This window comes from Lycium ferocissimum, chromosome 12, assembly GCF_029784015.1.
Source record: "Lycium ferocissimum isolate CSIRO_LF1 chromosome 12, AGI_CSIRO_Lferr_CH_V1, whole genome shotgun sequence".
Classification (NCBI taxonomy): Eukaryota; Viridiplantae; Streptophyta; class Magnoliopsida; order Solanales; family Solanaceae; genus Lycium; species Lycium ferocissimum.
Window position 1 is genome coordinate 27,977,130 of NC_081353.1, and position 18,169 is coordinate 27,995,298.

Genomic DNA, 18,169 nt, shown 5'->3' on the forward strand with positions numbered 1-18,169 from the left:
CAGACCAAAGATGTTTCTTCCTTCTTCTTCTTCTTCCCTCATTTTTTTTTTTTTTTTTTGAAGGAAAATAATTAGCATCATAATATAGATACTATCTGAATTAAGAAGCTGAATTCAGGACTATTAAAAATATAGAAGTAGATTCCAATAAACCTGTGATGGCAAGTACCATAAATGCATATTACATGTACGCTGATAGTGTCCAGTTACATTGTCTTAAACAGCAGTATTATTCACAATAAAGAATGTTCTTTAACTGCCGGAATCAACTTAACTATTATCTACAGGTTGAGATACATTGCACATCGAAGTGAGTACAATTATATACCAAAACAGGGAAAATAATGTGCTTTAAACCAGCCAAAGATCAGCGTTTTTGTGCGGAAAACATGATAAAAGAGCCCTGAACTTTACTGGTATAGTTGACGAGACCGCAGGTTGTCACCAAGTCTTCAATCTCCTCTTCAGTAAAAAAGTTGTATGTTAGACTGGATTGTCCAGCACTCTGCGATCAAAAGGAAATTTACTTTCATATCTCGGCAAAAACGATCATCTATAATATACGAGCCCTTTTCCAATATCATGAGTCTTGACCATAGATTTTTCAGGCTTGTCATGCTGACTGTTAGACTGGATAGATGACAATGCGTGTGTTTGGTATGGAGAAAAACGTTTTTCATTCCAATTTTCTCATGTTTGATTGGTCAATATGTTTTGGAAAATATTTTATCTAGAAAAACAAGTTCCTTAAAAATGAGGAGAATGACCTCCCTAATGGAAGTAGGGAAAACAAGTTCCATAAATGACATTCCATGTTCATTGTCTTCTCCCGACCCATCCAAATGTCCCGCCACCCTTGAACCCCCACCCTCCATCCCATCCCACCCCTATAGTGTTTTGCTACATTACATATAAATGCTCTTGGGAATAATTTTTTTTTTTTTTTTTTTTTTGCTTACTTACCCAGCACCAGAAAATAAGTAAGAAATCCACTTGCTTTCCAAGAAAACATTTTCCTTCATACCAAACACACCCTATATTGGCACTTTTTGGTTAGTGTCTAGCAGCTTCTAATATAGGTAAGTGTTCTAGTGGGAAGAAAGCCGAATAATTTTATGTTGCATTACATGTTGCTCGGAAAATGAAAGTTGCATTGAAAAAATGCACTAGTTTTCGAGAATCCCGGACGACATTTTGAAGCGACATCTATTATGTGTTTGAACTAGTTTGAGGTGACAAGTATAATCAATCAATTTAAAGCAAAAGAAGAGTAATAAAGGATGTCGCCAATAGAGAAAATGAAGGAGCCTTTGAAGAGTATATGTGAGCTACGAGAGAAGCTAAGAAAGAGGCTGGCAAAGTTGTGGTAAAACTTTACATGACTTGTACCAAAAGCTAAGGACACAAGAAAAGAACAAAGAAACGCTTGCCTAGTGCGGTTTACCTCTCCTGTGTGGTTTGCGAGCTATTGCACAGGAGCTAGGTTTACTCTCTTCCATGTGCGCCCCAATGAGGGTATGTGGGCCTCAAGGAGTTCCCATGTAATCATAAAAAATAAAAAAATAAAAAAAAAAAAGAAGAGAACAAAGAAACGCATAAGCTATTATGACTGAGAGAAGAAGAATAGTAAAGATATGAATCAAGTTATGTGTATCAAAGAAGCTTTCTGTCCAGATTTGATAGGAGAAACGGGCAATAAAGAGGAGATGGCGTGCCATTTCGATAAATTTTCCAACAGAAATTACAAGGATAACTTTACAGATCTTCATCATTATGGATCAGATAGTTATTCTTATAGAATTCTTGGAAGTGCCTTGGAGAGATTGTAGTACCGTAAACCAAGCTATCCAATGTCATTTAACATGTGGAATGATGCCAAACAAGTGGAAAAAAAAGTACCTTGGTTCCAATATATTAGAACAAAAAAGAAATTCAAAGTCGTGCAAAACTATCTTGGTATTAAAGTTGTTTCTTGTATATATTCAAAAGACAAAAAAACAACTGAAGAAGTTTATCCCCGGTACGCTCAATTCGATTTTATTCTTTTTCTCCTAATGGATCGAGGGTCTATCGGAAACAACCTCTCTACCCATTTTAAAGATTACAGGATTTTTATTTCAAGCTCAAATGTAAATGTCTAACATTCTAAGGTCCATGCCTAAAAATGGGATAGCTATTAAGTATGTAAAAGAAGTAAAGCTACACACCGATACAAATGCTTTTGCTTATCTGTGTGGTGTTTACCAGAACAAAACGATATGTAACAGAGGGGGTATGAAAAGATACTGACGTCAAACTAGAGTCAACATTTTTTAGGCAAATATTTTCAGAGCCCAAAAACTAATTGGCAATTAACAATCAATCAATACCAATAAAACTGGAAATTATTTAATCAAGCAACTGCATGAAATTTGAACAGCGCTATGATACCTGAATAGCTCAGTCCGAGTTGGCTTAGATTCTCTATATTCTTTTGTTCCGGAAGTCACAGTGAGATCAAGGTAGATATTTTTGCTTGAATATGACTTATTACATTTATCACATTTGAAGCCCGATCTGTAGATTGCTGGTCTGTAAGTGAATTAGATTGAAAGTCAAAAAACGATTACGCCACACCTCGAATCACTGCAATTATGCATTTTCTATCTGAAAGACTAAACTTACACGTCATTCTAAAAAAAAAAAAAAAAAAAAAAAAAGGACTAAACTTACACGTTAAATCCTGAAGGGCCTTTTCTCATAAGTGGTTCATAACAAATTGGGCAAGCAAACAATTCAGCTTCTTTAGTATCCTGAGCTGGAGTTCTCAATTCCTGAACAAGACAGGAGAAAAGATTATACCATAAACTGAAAAAGAAATGTTATGTATCACATAACCACATTTAGCTTTAAACTTTAAGGGGTCGTTTGATTGCTGGTTAGAGTTATGCGAATTGATTTGCAGGGATTAGCTATGCAGGGTTTAGTTATTCATGGGTTAGCTATTCCATCTTCCACCCCCCATAAAATAATACATAAACTAGCTCATAACTTATACCTATTTTAATTATGTCGGATTGTAAACTGATAACCTCAAACCGTACTTGGTGTGCTGAATTTTATACAACAACAACATACCCAGTGTAGTCCCACAAGTGGGGTCTAAGAAGGGTAGTGTGAACGCAAACTGTAATCCTTTCTTGGTAGGCAGAGGGTTGTTTCCGATAGACCCTTGGCTCAAAGAAAGCAAATCAAAGTAGTTCAGAAAGCATGACAAAGCATCCGGCATAAATGACAGTAATAACATCAAAAAAAATACAATAATCCCAGCACAGGAAACACCGATAGTAACAGAAATCAAAGAACAAGAGAATAATACTGGTACTGGAAACTAATTGAACAATAAACTAAGAGACAACGCTCAACCACCTCCTAACCTTCTGCCCTAATCTGTGTCCTCCATAGCCCCTATCCAACGTGTGCTGAATTTTATACATAGCAACTAAAATGCCACCAAACATGGTAATAGTTATGCTGGTTTTAATACATGAACAATTCACTTCCTAACCAGTAACCAAACGACCCCTAAGAGAATGAGAAGAGGCGAGAATGAAAAAAAAAAAAGGCAATTATGCAGAAAAAAAACTCATGATTGTAACATGTTTTTATCATGATCATATGCATCAATGAGGAAGAGCAGAGAAATTAGAAATATAGCTATGAGCAGATTTCTTGATTTAATAAGAGTTGAGCCATAAAACATGATAACTATTTCAATTTAATCATTTATACACATTTCTATTTTACCCAGCATCCAATTGCATTCAACACACTCATCAAAAAACTTAGCTCCCAAACATAAATTATAGTTACAATTAGCTAATAATTGCATTAATGTAGCAGCAAATAAGCCAAAAATCATTTCATGCATCATCAGTCTATGCATGGGCCGAGCCAAGGTATCAATTCCTCCGAAAATTACATTCCCTTCTATATAAGGTCAAAATTATTCTTCACGTATACACAGTAGGTGTTGTATCTCTTAGCTTCTTCGTGTGTTTACTTCTTTATATTTCAAATACTCTTAATCAAAATCCTGGTTTCCGCTAAGTCTATGGTCCGACAACTTAAGCAGAACCAGAAAAAATAATAATAAACAAGAACCCCCAAAAATCACTACTACTACAAAAAAAAAAAAACAAAAAAAAAAAAGTGGAATTAACTACGAACTTTGTCAATCTGTCAATAAAATGCTCATAGCTAATCAGAACTATTCAAAGATCCATCGCTAATTCGTTGTTTAGCTACGATATTAATTTGCCCATCGCTAATTCCTGTTTTTTTAGTAGTGACATTAACAAACACCAATAGACCATCTAATGCTCAAAAAAGAGACCCATATTCATAAATTCAAGTTCCAATTTGTGGGTTTCCTCATGCTTACCCAGAAAAAAAAAAAGAAGGGGAAAATAACACTCTCTGTCTATTTGGAGAAAATATTTACCCGAAATGGCCAACATTTTTAATATTACCCGAACTAACCTTTTTATACATTATTATACATTTTTCACAAGGTTAATACATTGCCTACAGTATATCGTATGTATAAATAAATACTGTTGCAAAAAAAAAGGGCTATGCGGGTGTAAATTAAAAATATGGCTACGTGGATATAATATTTTATGTTGGATTGTATATTATCCAAAAAAAATCAGAATATAATCAGTACTGTGAAAAAAAAGCGTTTCAAACTTTGCCAATTCCAAGAATTACCGGTTCAACAGCAACAACAGAGCTAGCTTTGATTCTTGAAGTCAATCCACTTGAGTAACACCGTTTAGGAACACAAATTCTTGAATTCCAAGAAACCCCATTTTGTGTTGGAATTAAATAACTATGATGATGATTTAAAGAAAGTGAAGGAGAAGTGGCCATTTGATGTAATTCAGCTAAACTTTATGAGGGGTTTCTTGTCTTTTTCTTGGATTAGATTGTTTGTGAGTGTAGAGATATATAAATAAGCCTATGTAAATTGGTGTTTTCACAATGGAGAGAAGAAAGGGAGGGAATTTTTTATGATTTTGATTCATTTTTGTGTCTGTTTGAGGATGAATATTGGCCACATCATGTTAGATTTTAGTTTTAGTTTACTCATACACCTCTGTACTTCATCAAATATTGGGGTTTGTCCACGTGTCCAGCTTGCAGGTCCCTCAGCCTAATTTTATAAGAAAACTAGTCAATTTATCCGCGCGCGTCATAAAAGCAAATCAAATTTGGTCGAAAAATAAGAGAATATCTTTTTGTGTATTGGTTACAAAAAATCTCAGGAAAATATTTATGCACTTTAGTCCATATTTGAGTCTTTTACCCATTTTAGCCCACATTAAACACCTTTTATATACTATTACACTCTTTTATAAAAGATTGATGCATTATTGTATAGTGCTTTCACCTCAGACATAATATTGTACTCCCTGAACTTTAAACACCTTACTTTTTCAAAGGTCTTATAACCCTCCCTAAACTTTTTTAAAACGGAATTATAATTAAAGCTTTAAAAATTTACCTATTTTTTTTTAAAAAAATGTGAAAAACTAATTAATCTTTCTATATATGAAAAAAAATCTAGTTTTCCAAATTTAATTTTAAAAAATAGGTTTTCCACATTTTAAAAAAATAATTAGATTTTTCATTTTTTTTTTATAAAAATTCAGTTTTTTCACATTTTGACAAGAAAAAACACTTTATTTAGATTTTTTTTAAAAATAAATCAGATTTTATTTAAAAAATAAGAGTGTCCTAAAAAAATTGAAATCATGAAAATCTAGATTTTTAAGACATTTTTAAAAAAAAATCCAGTTTTCCATATTTAAAAAAAAACCATGTTTTCAGATTTTTTTTTTCAAAAAAAAGGGAGGGGGGGGGGGGGTTAAAAAAATCATATTTTCAGGTATTTTTAATTTTTTTTAAAGAAAATTCAATTTTTCAAATTTTTTGAAAAATTGTCACGCAAGCAAAAAGAATTTAAAAAAAAATAGAAAACAAATAAATATACGTGACAAGAGTGTAAAACTATCGCGTAATTTGAGTCTTTTTTTTAGGATGGTAACTATTCCATTTTAAAAAAAAAAATAGGAAAGGTAAGGTGTGTCGTAGTAACTGCGGCCAAAGTTCAGGGGGTAATAGTGCCTTATCCCATAATATTAAGTGTTGTTTCTATCTACTGTTATCTAAAATAATCAAGTTATTAATGACCAGACGAAACCAAGAAATAACCCATCACGTGCGAAATTATAAAAGATCCATTTATTGGGCTACGTGGCGTAATATTTTATGAAACCCACGTTGTGTTAGAATAAAAGAACGATGATGATTCAAAGAAAGTGAAGGAGAAGCAGTAGTAGAAGTGGCCATTTGATAAATTCAGCTAAACTTGATGAGGGGTTTCTTGTCTTTTCCTTTGATTTGATTGTCTGTGAGTGTTGTAGAGGTATATAAACAAGCCTATGTAAATGGGTGTTTTCACAATGGAGAGAAGAAATTTTTGATGATTTTGATTCATTTTTTGGTTCACTAGAAATAGACTCTTTTGTTTGAGGAGGAATATTGGCCACATCACGTCGATTTTAGTTTTACTTCAGAAAATATTGTGCTTTGTCCACGTGTCCAGCATGCAGGTCCCATGGCCTATTTTATTTGTCGGAATATATCGATAGCCTCTTAAATTTATCGGTAAATTTCGTTCAAACACACGTTTCGATTAAGCAGATGAATAGATAATAAAATGTTTCTGTAAAATATGTCTAGCTCAAATTTGGAAAAACTTTGCGCGAGTTCTCAAACATGGATTAACCACTTAAAATATGTTATTTCTTTTAATTATACACATTAATCTCATTAAGCCGTAAAATACATGCTTATTCAAAGAAAATGAAGGAGAAGTAGTAGAAGTAGCTATTAATGAAAATTGAGCTTAATCTAATGAGGTGTTTCTTCTTGTCTTTTTCTTTGATTAGATTCTTTTTCTTGGCATACCATATCAAACGTATGGTTAATAGTAAATATCTTAAAAAATTGACCCGATTCAGAATCGTGGTAATGGCCACGTGAGCTTAGTTCGAGGGGAAGACCCATAAATCGTAGTGATGAGCTCCATCCTGCCCCAACCAGCTAACAGTCACCTCGACCCGTCCCATTGCCATCTCTATTCGTCAAGCAGGACGCGATGAATCACAAGAACAGAACCCACATCCAGCAGCGCGCGGTACCAGAGTTAGCTATATGCCTTATTGGGAAATTGAGATCATGTAGCTAAAGCCTGCAACAGTTCCAGCAATGTTCACCCAGACAAACTTGTTTATATATGGTTGGTTCCATTATTTCAGTGTGCTGATTCCTCAACAAACTTACCAGTAACGGATGACATAGAGATTCTTCTGCATCCAATTACATACTAATCATTTTATATAACGATAGTAACAAGATCACTTTGAGCACATCTCAACTACTTTAGCGTGTATCTCCTATCTCCCATACCTTGATAATTTTCTACACCAAAGACTGGCGCCATGATAAGCAAGAAACTTTAATAAGGACATTAAAAAAAAAAAAAAAAAAAAAAAAAACTTGTAACCTCAAGCAATTTTTGAACACTACAAGGGCAATATATATATATATATATTTTACCTTATTTGCGTATTACAATTTTTCAACAAAGGGTATTCATTTGAACCTCCTTCCTTGGTTATGACTCCGCCACTGGCTTAGGCAAACTGGAAAGAAATCATTTACCGTTTTCTATATCTACTGAAACTTGGATCCGGATCTCCCTGATCAGGATTTTCACCCACTTCATTGACTGCAGAGCCACACCTGTGGGTGCAATCACACAATAATCATTTTTCTTTAAATGATAAGGATAATCACATACTAATAATTTCTTCCCCGCAGACAAAAGATGTTTCTTCCTTTTCTTTTTTTCTTGTGCTGAAGGAAAATGATTTAGTATCGAAATATGGATACTGTCAAGAGTTACGAAGCTGAATTCAGGACTAATAAAAATATATAAGTAGATTCCAATATACAAGGTAAGGGCAAGTACTAAATGCATATCACATGTGCTGATGGTGTCCAGTTACATTGTCTTCAACAGCAGTATTATTCACAATAAAGAATGGTCTTTTAACTGCCTGAATCAACGTTACTATTATCTACAGGTTGAGATACATTGCACATCGAAGTGAGTAATATATTAAAACAGGGAAAGTAACACGCTTTAAACCAGCCAAAGATCAGCGTTTTTGTGCGGAAAACATGATAAAAGAGCCCAGAACTTTACTGGTATATACAAGACCGCAGCTTGTCACCAAGTCTTCAATCTCCTCTTCAGTAAAAAAGTTGTAAGTTGGACAGGATTGTCCAGCACTCTGCGATCAAAAGGAAATTTACTTTCAATCTCGACAAAAACGATCATCTATAAGATAGGAGCCCTTTTCCACTATCATGAGTCTCGACCATAGATTTTTCCGGCTTGTCATGTTGATGGTTAGACTGGATAGATAACAATGCGTGTGTTTGGTATGGAGGAAAACATTTTTCATTCCAATTTTCTCATGTTTGATTGGTCAAAATGTTTTGGAAAACATTTTCTCTAGGAAAACAAGTTCCTTAAAAATGAGGAAAATGACTTCCCTAAAGGAAGTAGGGAAAACAAGTTCCATAAATGACATTCCAAGTTCATTATCTTCTTCCGACCCATCCAATGCCCCGCCACCCTTAAACCCCCACTCCCCATCCCATCCCACCCCTATAGTGTTTTGCTAGATTACATATTACTCTTGGTAATAATATTTTTTTTGCTTACTTACCAAGCACCAGAAAATAAGTAAAAAATTCACTTGCTTTCCAAGAAAACATTTTTTAGGAGAACATTTTCCATGAAAAACATTTTCCTTCATACCAAACACACCCTCTATTGGCACTTTTTGGTTAGTTTCTAGCAGCTTCTAATATAGGTAAGTGTTCTAGTGGGAAGAAAGCCGAATAATTTTATGTTGCATTACATGTTGCTCGGACTCTCCAAAAATGTTGCTGCACCCGTGTTGGATTCTCCAAAAATGCACTACTTTTGGAGAATCCCACTCGCATCCGTCGACATTTTTGAAGAGTCTGCGACATCTATTATGTGTTTGTAACTAGTTTGTATTCTTTGACAAGTATAATCAATCAATTTCTCATGTGAAGTGTAAAATGGAGAAAATTGACTCTAATCATAAAATGGAAAACAAAATTCACCTGCAGCAAAGCCCTCAATATCGTAGGAGCAGTAGGATTAACTCGAAGAAATGTAGTACCAACAAACACACCCCCACTACGCAAAATCCGGTTAATTTCAGCAATCTGACAGACAAACAGACGGCATCATTAGTTCAAAGCTCGACTTCATTCAATGATTTGAGAAATGCCATAAAATCACTGAACTTCGGTAAGCAGCAAACATTTAAGACTAAAGACAGGAATCCAAATTTCAATATTACAACTAAAAGTAGCATGCAATAAAGGGTCCACTAGCTCATCAAGAATAAGACATTGGTGTAAGCAAATACCACAACTATAGGTAGACAGAGAAATGATTAAGCTGTTTACCCGGACCACATTACTTGCTCCTGGTTAAGTTTCCTGACACTATCTTGGTTACCAAATACTTATCATCAGCTAATGTTCAAGACGTGGTCTACAAAATTATGTAAATCTTCTTCCATCTCCTGCCCTTAAAATGACCTCACATTTCTACAAAACCTTCCTTTCAGATGCTTAGGGGCTCGGGATCGGCATCCTAAAATGGTACTCCTCTTTGCTCAAAATCAGTTTTTAAGTTGTAAATGGGTGTGTATAAGGGGGCACAAACACTCTGGTTTTTACGTATCAGAAAAGGGAAAGATTTGTTCATCCACAGTAAAAGTGACCCCATGAGTACAATTACTGTACACAGAAAAGGGAATGTTGTTGTTGTTAGTTAACATATGAAAATAGGTATTATATTGGGAAGGCCCAAGAGGTGAAGCTGGACGTCGATTTTGGACCAATTGACAAACTAATTTGGCAACAGAAGAAGCTAAAGGGCCATTTATATTGCAGCTTCAACTGAAATAGATCTACCACTTATTTCTCAATTTACATGGTTTAGTAACCGTAAAGTCAATCCCAAGCCGGAGAAACTGGCCCAAAGTGTAAGACTCATATCATCAATTTTTTTGGTAAAGAGACTCATATCATCAATTTTACAAGTGCAAGGACCTACAAGCTATCAGAATCAATGTAGAATTAACTAACAACATAACAGAGTGGAAGCTAACTCTATGAGGAGTGAAAGCCACTTGAGCTCCACGCCCCCCCACCCCCCCCAAAAAAAAAAAACCCCTCGCTCCACTCATTTTTGAACTTCTAGTCAGACCTAGCATACAGGCAATACTAACTAGTAGAATTAAAACTTAGTTTTGGGTACACTTGTCCTAGCTCAAGCGTTTGCACGAGTCCTTTTAGTTTGGTTAGAAACCTAAATGTCAATGCAGGGGCAAGTGTGCGACTAAGAGAGCCCTAATCTAATAAGACATCTAATTAACCTAAAAAGACAAATTATATACATTCTACCACTATTGGAATAGAATGGGTCGGATAGAGCAGAATGGATATAGAGGATTGACATAGCTGAACTTGACTAGTTTGGGATTGAACAGTAGCTCGTTGATTAATAGCCTGTTTGGCCAAGCTTCCTGGAATTCCTCCAACAAGAACTAGTGTAATCCCACAAGTGGGGTCAGGGAAGTGGCAAACCTTACCCCTACCTCGTGGAGATAGAGAATTCCAAAAATGCTATTTTCAAAAATATTTTGGACCCGTTTGGCCATAAGAATTTTTCACTTTTTCCCGGAAAACGTTTTCACTTTATTTGAAAATCAACGTTTGGCCATGGAAAATTCCAAATACAACTTGTTGTATTTGGAATTTTAAAAACACCTAAAAACCTGTTTTCACTTTTTTCACTTTCAGTACATTCAAACTACCAAATATTCTTTGCAAGCACAACTTCATCTTCAACTCCAACTTCAAAATTCCAAATAAAGTGAAAAATATTTGGTTTTCATGGCCAAACGCCTACTTATTTTAGAAAGTTGAGGTGTTTGGCCAAGAATTACGAGATTTATATTACTACATGTTTCTTTAGCCTCGGTTACCTATTATCTCGTTGTTTTTTCTGCTTATTGCTACTGCCTCTTTTTCATCTTGCCTTGAGCCGAGGGTCTTTCGGAAGCCTCTCTACCTTCCAAGGTAGGGGTAAGGTCTACCTATGCTCTACCCTCCCTAGACCCCACTTGTGGGATTACACTGGGGCTGTTGTTGTTGATGTGTTTGGCCAAGCTTTTAGGTGAAACTAAATGCTTTTAAGCAATAGCATAAGCTGTTTTTCAGAAGCTAAAAAAAGTAGTTTTTCCTGTAAAGCACTTTTAGAAGCTTGGCCAAGCACAAATTACTGCTCTAATATTGGCAAAAGTGTTTTCCAAATTGATTAGCTAAACACAAACTACTACTTTCCAAAAGTACTTTTTTCGAAACACACTTTTCACAGATTCTGGAAGCTTGGCAAACAGGCTATAAGTCAAAGATGATTTTTCCAGGAAATATTAAAATTTAGACAACTTACTGCATTAGACGGAGATGGCCAGCAATGCAAGGCAGCACCTACATGTACAGCATCAACTGATCCAGAAAAGAAAGGTAATCTGGAGACATCTGCCCTTACAAGAGCTAGATTGCTGCAATTTTTCATAAAAAACGAAGTTCAATTATATCCTTCTTGAAAGACAACTCCCAGTTAATGAGAATTTCAATGACTTGATATCTTATATTAGGCAGCAAAATCGCTTACGAGCTTGAGATACTTTCATCAGTCTTGATGAAATCATAACACTGGCGAAGCATGTTTTCAGAAAAGTCAAGTGCAACGACTCTCGAGTAGGCCCCAGATTTGGCAAATTTCCTGGAAAACAATCCGCTACCACAGCTAACATCTACAAGAACTCCACCTTCAGCCCTTTAAAGTACTCTTGAGCCATATTGAACTGCATAAATATCAAAACAACAATCATAAGCTTAGTGACCTTAACATATCAAGATGGACTTCAAAATTTTCAGGATATAGATGAATTTACTGGTTAAGTGTATCGTGTTTTATTTCATAAAGCCCCTGATATGCTCCAACATGGAGAAATTAATGGATAGGTGACAACCTCTTTTATATGTAGGAAGGTCAAAAACTTATAATGGTTACTATTAAGATTAATTTTTAGTTATCCAACCCATAAAACTATTAAGATAAATCTAATCATAGTAATTAAAATTTACCTCTTCATCAGGACCAGGAAAACCAATTCGGTTAAAACTTTGACGCCAGCCTCTCTCATACAAGAATGAAACAACTGGACTCCTTAGAAAGGTAAGAGCACCAGCAATCAGAAATAAATATGTCGAAAATCTAAAAACATCAGACAAATTCTGAATATAACATGAAGAGAACTCTCAGCTTTTCAACTGGAAAGTGACTTAAATGAAAATAGCAGAAAAGATTAGTCTAACAAAAGAGAAAAGGCCACCAGTTTGAAGCAAGAATAAGGAGATTTTTCATAAATCAGTAAATTTTACTACTTAGATATGATAGTTATAATAGAAAAATGGGATGAAAATTAAATCAAGGCAAATATTGTGAATAGTCTAGCCAGAAGGCACTTCCAGTAATAGAGAAGAAAAGCATAACTCGACTAAAACAACCAAAAAAATGAAAATCAAAAGATAAAATGTTATAGACCAAGAGAAAGACAACAGCAGCAAGGGTATGAGGACTTAGAAACTAACATTTTTCCAAAAACCAAATACTTCCTTTGTTTCATTTTATGTGATACTATTTCCTTATTACTCTATTCCAAAAAGTATGGCACCTTCCTATAATCGGAAACAAATTTCACATCAAACTTTCCATATTACCCTTAATGGCAATGCTTTTATAGCTGCATAAATCTCATGGCATGTTTAAAAACCACAAGTCCCGGAAGTCTTTCTTCTTCTTTTAAACTTTGTGTCTAGTAAAGCTACACCACATAAATTGAAAGAGGAAGTAGAACTTATGGACAACCTAATGAGAGACAAGTTGCATTGAGAAAGTAGCAAGGATAGTTCTATATAGGCGTGTTTGAAAGGGTTAAGATCTCAACACAAGAATTTTGGTGGTAGTAGGAGGAGGTGCAAGGAGCTGTTAAAGCAAAAGAAGAGTAATAAATGATTTCACCAACAGAAAAAAAAGTAGTGGTCTTTGAAGAGTATAAGCGATCTATGAGAAAAGCTAAGAAAGCGACTAGCAAAGTTGTTGGTAAAGCTTTAGATGGCTTGTACCAAAAACTAAGGACAAGATTAAGAGAACAAAGAAACGTATAAGCTATTATGACTGAGAGAGATGACTAGTAAAGAAGTGAATCAAGTTATGTATATCAAAGAAGCTTTCTCACCAGCTTCTGTTAACCACCGGTTATGCTAGCCCCACATGGACGACCCAATATCCAACATTGTTTCACTTTCATAGTTTCCACTTCAGTTGTTATTTTAAAGATTACAAGATTTTGATTTCAAGCATTAAATGTAAATGTCTAACAGTCTAAGGTCCATGCCTAAAAATGGGATAGCTATTAAGTATGTAAAAGAAGTACAGCTACAGCCCAATACGTATACTTTTGCTTTTCTGTGTGGTGTCACAAGAACAAAACGATACTTATGTGAGGGAGGACGGATGAAAAGATACTATCTTCAAACTAGAGTCGACATCTTTAGGCAAATAATTTCAGAGCCCTAAAACTAATCGGAAATTAACAACCGGTACCAGGAAAACTGGAAATAACTTAATCAAGCAAAGACGAAAATGGCAAAAATGTTCCCTTGTGTTTGGGAGTAGGTTTAAAATAGTCCCTAAGGTATGCTCTGAACAGCTTTGGTCCTTTAACTTTGCCAAATATTAACACTTTTCCGTAAGGTATGCTCTGACAGTTTTGGTCCTTTAAGTTTGCCAAATATTAACACTTTTTGGTCTTCGTCAAATATTTAACAAACTGTCTGTTAGATATGACGGAAACTGTGGAGAAAAAAAAGTAGCAGGAACTCACATTTGGAGGTTCGTTTTTTTGCGGCTTCTACTATTTTTGGTCTTTTTCTAGAGTGTAGTGTAGTTTTTTAGGTGCACATTCAGCTTTTTTTGGTCAAGTTTGGTGTCCAGTACAATTTTTTATATTGCAGTTTCTAGGATTTGATGGGAGTTTCCTAGTGTTTTTGATTTTTTCTTTTCCAAAGATCCCGTCAAATCTAATGGACAGAGTTGTAAAATATTTGACGGAGACCAAAAGTGTTAACTTTTGGCAAACTTAAAGGATCAAAATTGTTCAAACCATACTTTAGGGACTATTTTGAACCTACTCCCAAACATGACGGACCATTTTTATCATTTTCTCAAGCAAAGACATGAAACTTGAAACATCACTATGATACCTGAATATCTCAGTCCGAATTGGCTTAGATTCACTGTATTCTTTTGTTCCGGAAGTAACAGTGAGATCAAGGTAGGTATTTTTGCTTGAATATGACTTGTTACACTTATCGCATTAGAAGCCCGGTCTGTAGATTGCAGGTCTGCAAGTGAATTAAATTGAAAGTCAAACAACAGTTATGCCACACCTCGAATCACTGTTATTATTATGCATGTTCTATCTGAAAGACCAAACTTACACGTTAAAGCCTGAAGGACCTTTTCTCATAAGTGGTTCATAACAAATTGGGCAAGCAAACAATTCAGCTTCTGTGGCATCCTGAACTGGAGTTCTCAATTCCTGAACAAGACAGGAGAAAATATTATACATAAAACTGAAAACAAAAGGTAATGCATCACTTAACCACAAAAAGTGTTAAACTTTAAGAGAATGACAAGAGTCGAGAATGAAGTGAGGCAAATATGATGCAAAAACTCATGATTGTAACATTTGATCATGATCCTATGCATTAACGAGGAAGAGCAACGAAATACAGCTATGACCAGCTTTCTTGATCTAATAATTCAGCCATAAAACACTAGGTGATTTCTTCTCATATGTCCAAGCCGCCTTGTTGGATAGAGTTACCCAAAACTTGTGTTGGTGGATAGCAGGTACTCCATGAAATTAGTCGAGGTGCGTTCATGCGGACTCGGACACCACAATTATCAAAAAAGAAAAAGATATTTCAATTTAATCGTTTATACACATTTCAATTTTACCCAACAGCCAATTGCATTCAACACATTCATCATAAAAACTTAGCTCCCAAACTTATATTATAGTTACAATTAGCTAATAATTGCAGGAATATAGCAGCAATAAACCAAATATCAATTCGTGCATCATCAGTCTATGTAACGACAACTTAAGCAGAACAGAGAAACCAAAAAAAAAAAAAAGCAAGAACCCCACAAAAATAACAAACACCAATAGAACATCTGATGCTCAAAAACAAGAACATCTGATGCTCAAAAACAGACTCATGGTAATAAATTCAAACTATGGTTAGATTTTTGGATTGGCTCATGTTACGGAGTTAATTTCTCAGACGGTCACTCAACTCATTACAACAACAACAACAACAACATGCCTTGGCATAATCCGACGTGGGGCACATACGTTTTGGAGGTGCAATCCTTACCTCAACCATTTGTGTTTACGTGTTCAACTTTCCGATAGACCCCTGCTCAAAGAGAGATGAAAAAACATCATGAATAATAAACAGTAATAATAAGAAGACTAGCAATAAGATAATGTGATCAATAACATAGTAAAAGAAGCACTCAAATACTAGCGACAAGAACAAGTTTGATGGTTTGTTTATGATAAGCAAGAAAGCAACACAAAAATAACAAACACCAATAGAACATCTGATGCTCAAAAACAGATTAATGGTTATAAATTCAAACTATGGTTAGATTTTTGGATTGCCTCATGTTACGGAGTTAATTTCTGAGACGGTCACTCAATTAATTGTAGTAATTATTTCATAAAGTCACTTTTCTTTATTTCACTCAACCAATTTAGGTGATATCAACCAATTTAGGTGTATGGAAATTTTTTAAGCTAACCTTTAAACCATAAAAAGCTTCCATTTTAATTAAAAAGCTTCCATTAAATTTACTCACTCCATAAAACGTCAGCAACATCACTTGAATTGGTTAAGTGATTGACCTTTCTTATACAAAATACAGAAAAGTGCCCATTCAAACAGGCTCTAAAAATAATTACCATTCACGTCAGCAACATCACTTGAAATCAACTCATGTTTACGCAAAAAAAAAAAAAAAAAAAAAAAAAAAAAAACATCAATATAATTTGTACAGTGAAAAAAAAAAGTTTAAAACTTTTCCAATTCCAAGAATTACCGGTTCAACAGCAACAACAGAGCTAGCTTTGATTGTTGAAGTCAATCCACTTGAGTAACACCGTTTAGGAACACAAATTCTTGAATTCCAAGAAACCCCATTTTGTGTTGTTGGAATTAAATAACTATGATGATGATTTAAAGAAAGTGAAGGAGAAGCAGTAGAAGTGGCCATTTGATGTAATTTAGCTACACTTTATGAGGGGTTTCTTGTCTTTTTCTTGGATTAGATTGTTTGTGAGTGTAGAGATATATAAACAAGCCTATGTAAATTGGTGTTTTCACAATGGAGAGAAGAAAGGGAGGGAGTTTTTTATGATTTTGATTCATTGTTGTGTCTGTTTGAGGATGAATATTGGCTACATCATGTTAGATTTTAGTTTTAGTTCACTCGAGCCGAACTATGAGATGAAATCATAAAAAAATGATTTGAAATTATAGTTAAACATGCAGTTTAATTTCTTAAGTTATAATTTTTTTATAGACATAAAAACTTCACAAATTGTGAAAACTATTAAAATATTCTCAATTCTTATAGAATCTTATTAAATGAAAATTATACCATCATAACAAAATTAATACAATACTAAAAAGTCTTTCTAAAAAATAAAATATTAATTGATCAAATTTTAGTTAAATAAAAAAGAAAAATTTAACATGAATAGTAATATAACTACTCTTTAATATAATCCTTTCACATGATAGATATAAATAAAAGTTGATAAATGATTGGTGGGAATAATTGTTAAAAATATCTACCAATCTATGAATCTTTTTTTTATAAAATATAAAATTATGTTTCAAGTTTTATATTTACCAATCTATGAATCTTTTTTTTATAAAATATAAAATTATGTTTCAAGTTTTATATTTAAAAATTTTAAAATATGGTTTGAAATCTCAAATCATACGTTTTTGGATGATTTAGAATTTCACCGTGAGACGAAATATACGTCCAAATGCTGATTTCATCTCATTGTTTCAAATCATGATTTTAAATCGCATATCCAAACGCCTACTTAAACCTCTGTACTTCATAATATTTGGCTTTGTCCACGTGTCCAGCCTGTAGGTCCCATGGCCTATTTTATTTGTCTGCGGAATATTTTGATAGCATCTTAAATTTATCCCTAAATTTTATTCAAACACGAATTATAGCATGTTTCGATTGAGCAGATGAATAGATAATAAAATGTTTTTATAAAATATTTATGGCTCAAATTTGAAAAAACTTTATGTAAATTAATTCTTAAAATATATTATCTCTTTTAATTATACCGTTAATTTAACACCATATCCGTTATCTTTTTTAATTATACACATTCAATGCCCTTGCATCCATCAAGCTACCTCTCAGGCTCTCACATAAAGGCTGACAAAGGGCCAGTAGACGCTTATTCAAATAAATAAATAGAGTAGTAGCAGCAGTGGTCATTGATGTAATTCAGGGTCCTTGTCTTTTTCAAGTTGTGTATAAACAAGCTTATGTAAATGGGCGTTTTCACAAGGGAAGAAGAAAGGGAGGAATTTTTTTATGATTTTGATTCATTTTTTTCTCAACCTCTTTTGTTTGAGGTTGAATTTTGGCCACATCACGCTGATTTTTATTCTTAAACCTCTGCACTTCAGAAAATATTGGGCATTGTCCACATGTCCAGCTGCCCATGTTCTTTAGACATTTGAACTACTGTATGTT

At 34.2% G+C, this 18,169-nt stretch overlaps 1 protein-coding gene and 1 pseudogene across 1 annotated transcript; both read right to left on the reverse strand.

Moving 5' to 3' along the window:
• Positions 1-2,369: 2,369 nt before the first annotated feature.
• LOC132039526 (uncharacterized methyltransferase At2g41040, chloroplastic-like) lies at positions 2,370-5,132 on the reverse strand. Its single transcript, XM_059429990.1, has 3 exons — positions 4,753-5,132; positions 2,713-2,813; positions 2,370-2,571 (listed from the first exon to the last, which is right to left on the reverse strand). The coding sequence occupies exons 1-3, from the start codon at positions 4,912-4,914 to the stop codon at positions 2,385-2,387; spliced, it is 450 nt and encodes a 149-aa protein (XP_059285973.1). The 5' UTR covers positions 4,915-5,132; the 3' UTR covers positions 2,370-2,384.
• Positions 5,133-8,026: 2,894 nt separating this feature from the next.
• On the reverse strand, positions 8,027-16,822 carry LOC132039525 (uncharacterized methyltransferase At2g41040, chloroplastic-like; annotated as a pseudogene).
• Positions 16,823-18,169: the final 1,347 nt, after the last annotated feature.

Coding starts and splice junctions, on each gene's coding strand:
- LOC132039526 (XM_059429990.1), bottom strand. CDS start 4,914: ATGGCCACTTCTCCTTCACTTTCTTTAAATCATCATCATAGTTATTTA. Junction 2,814..4,752: donor CTGTTGTTGCTGTTGAACCG/GTAATTCTTGGA, acceptor TGTCTTGTTCAG/GAATTGAGAACTCCAGCTCA. Junction 2,572..2,712: donor GGCCCTTCAGGATTTAACGT/GTAAGTTTAGTC, acceptor ATTCACTTACAG/ACCAGCAATCTACAGATCGG.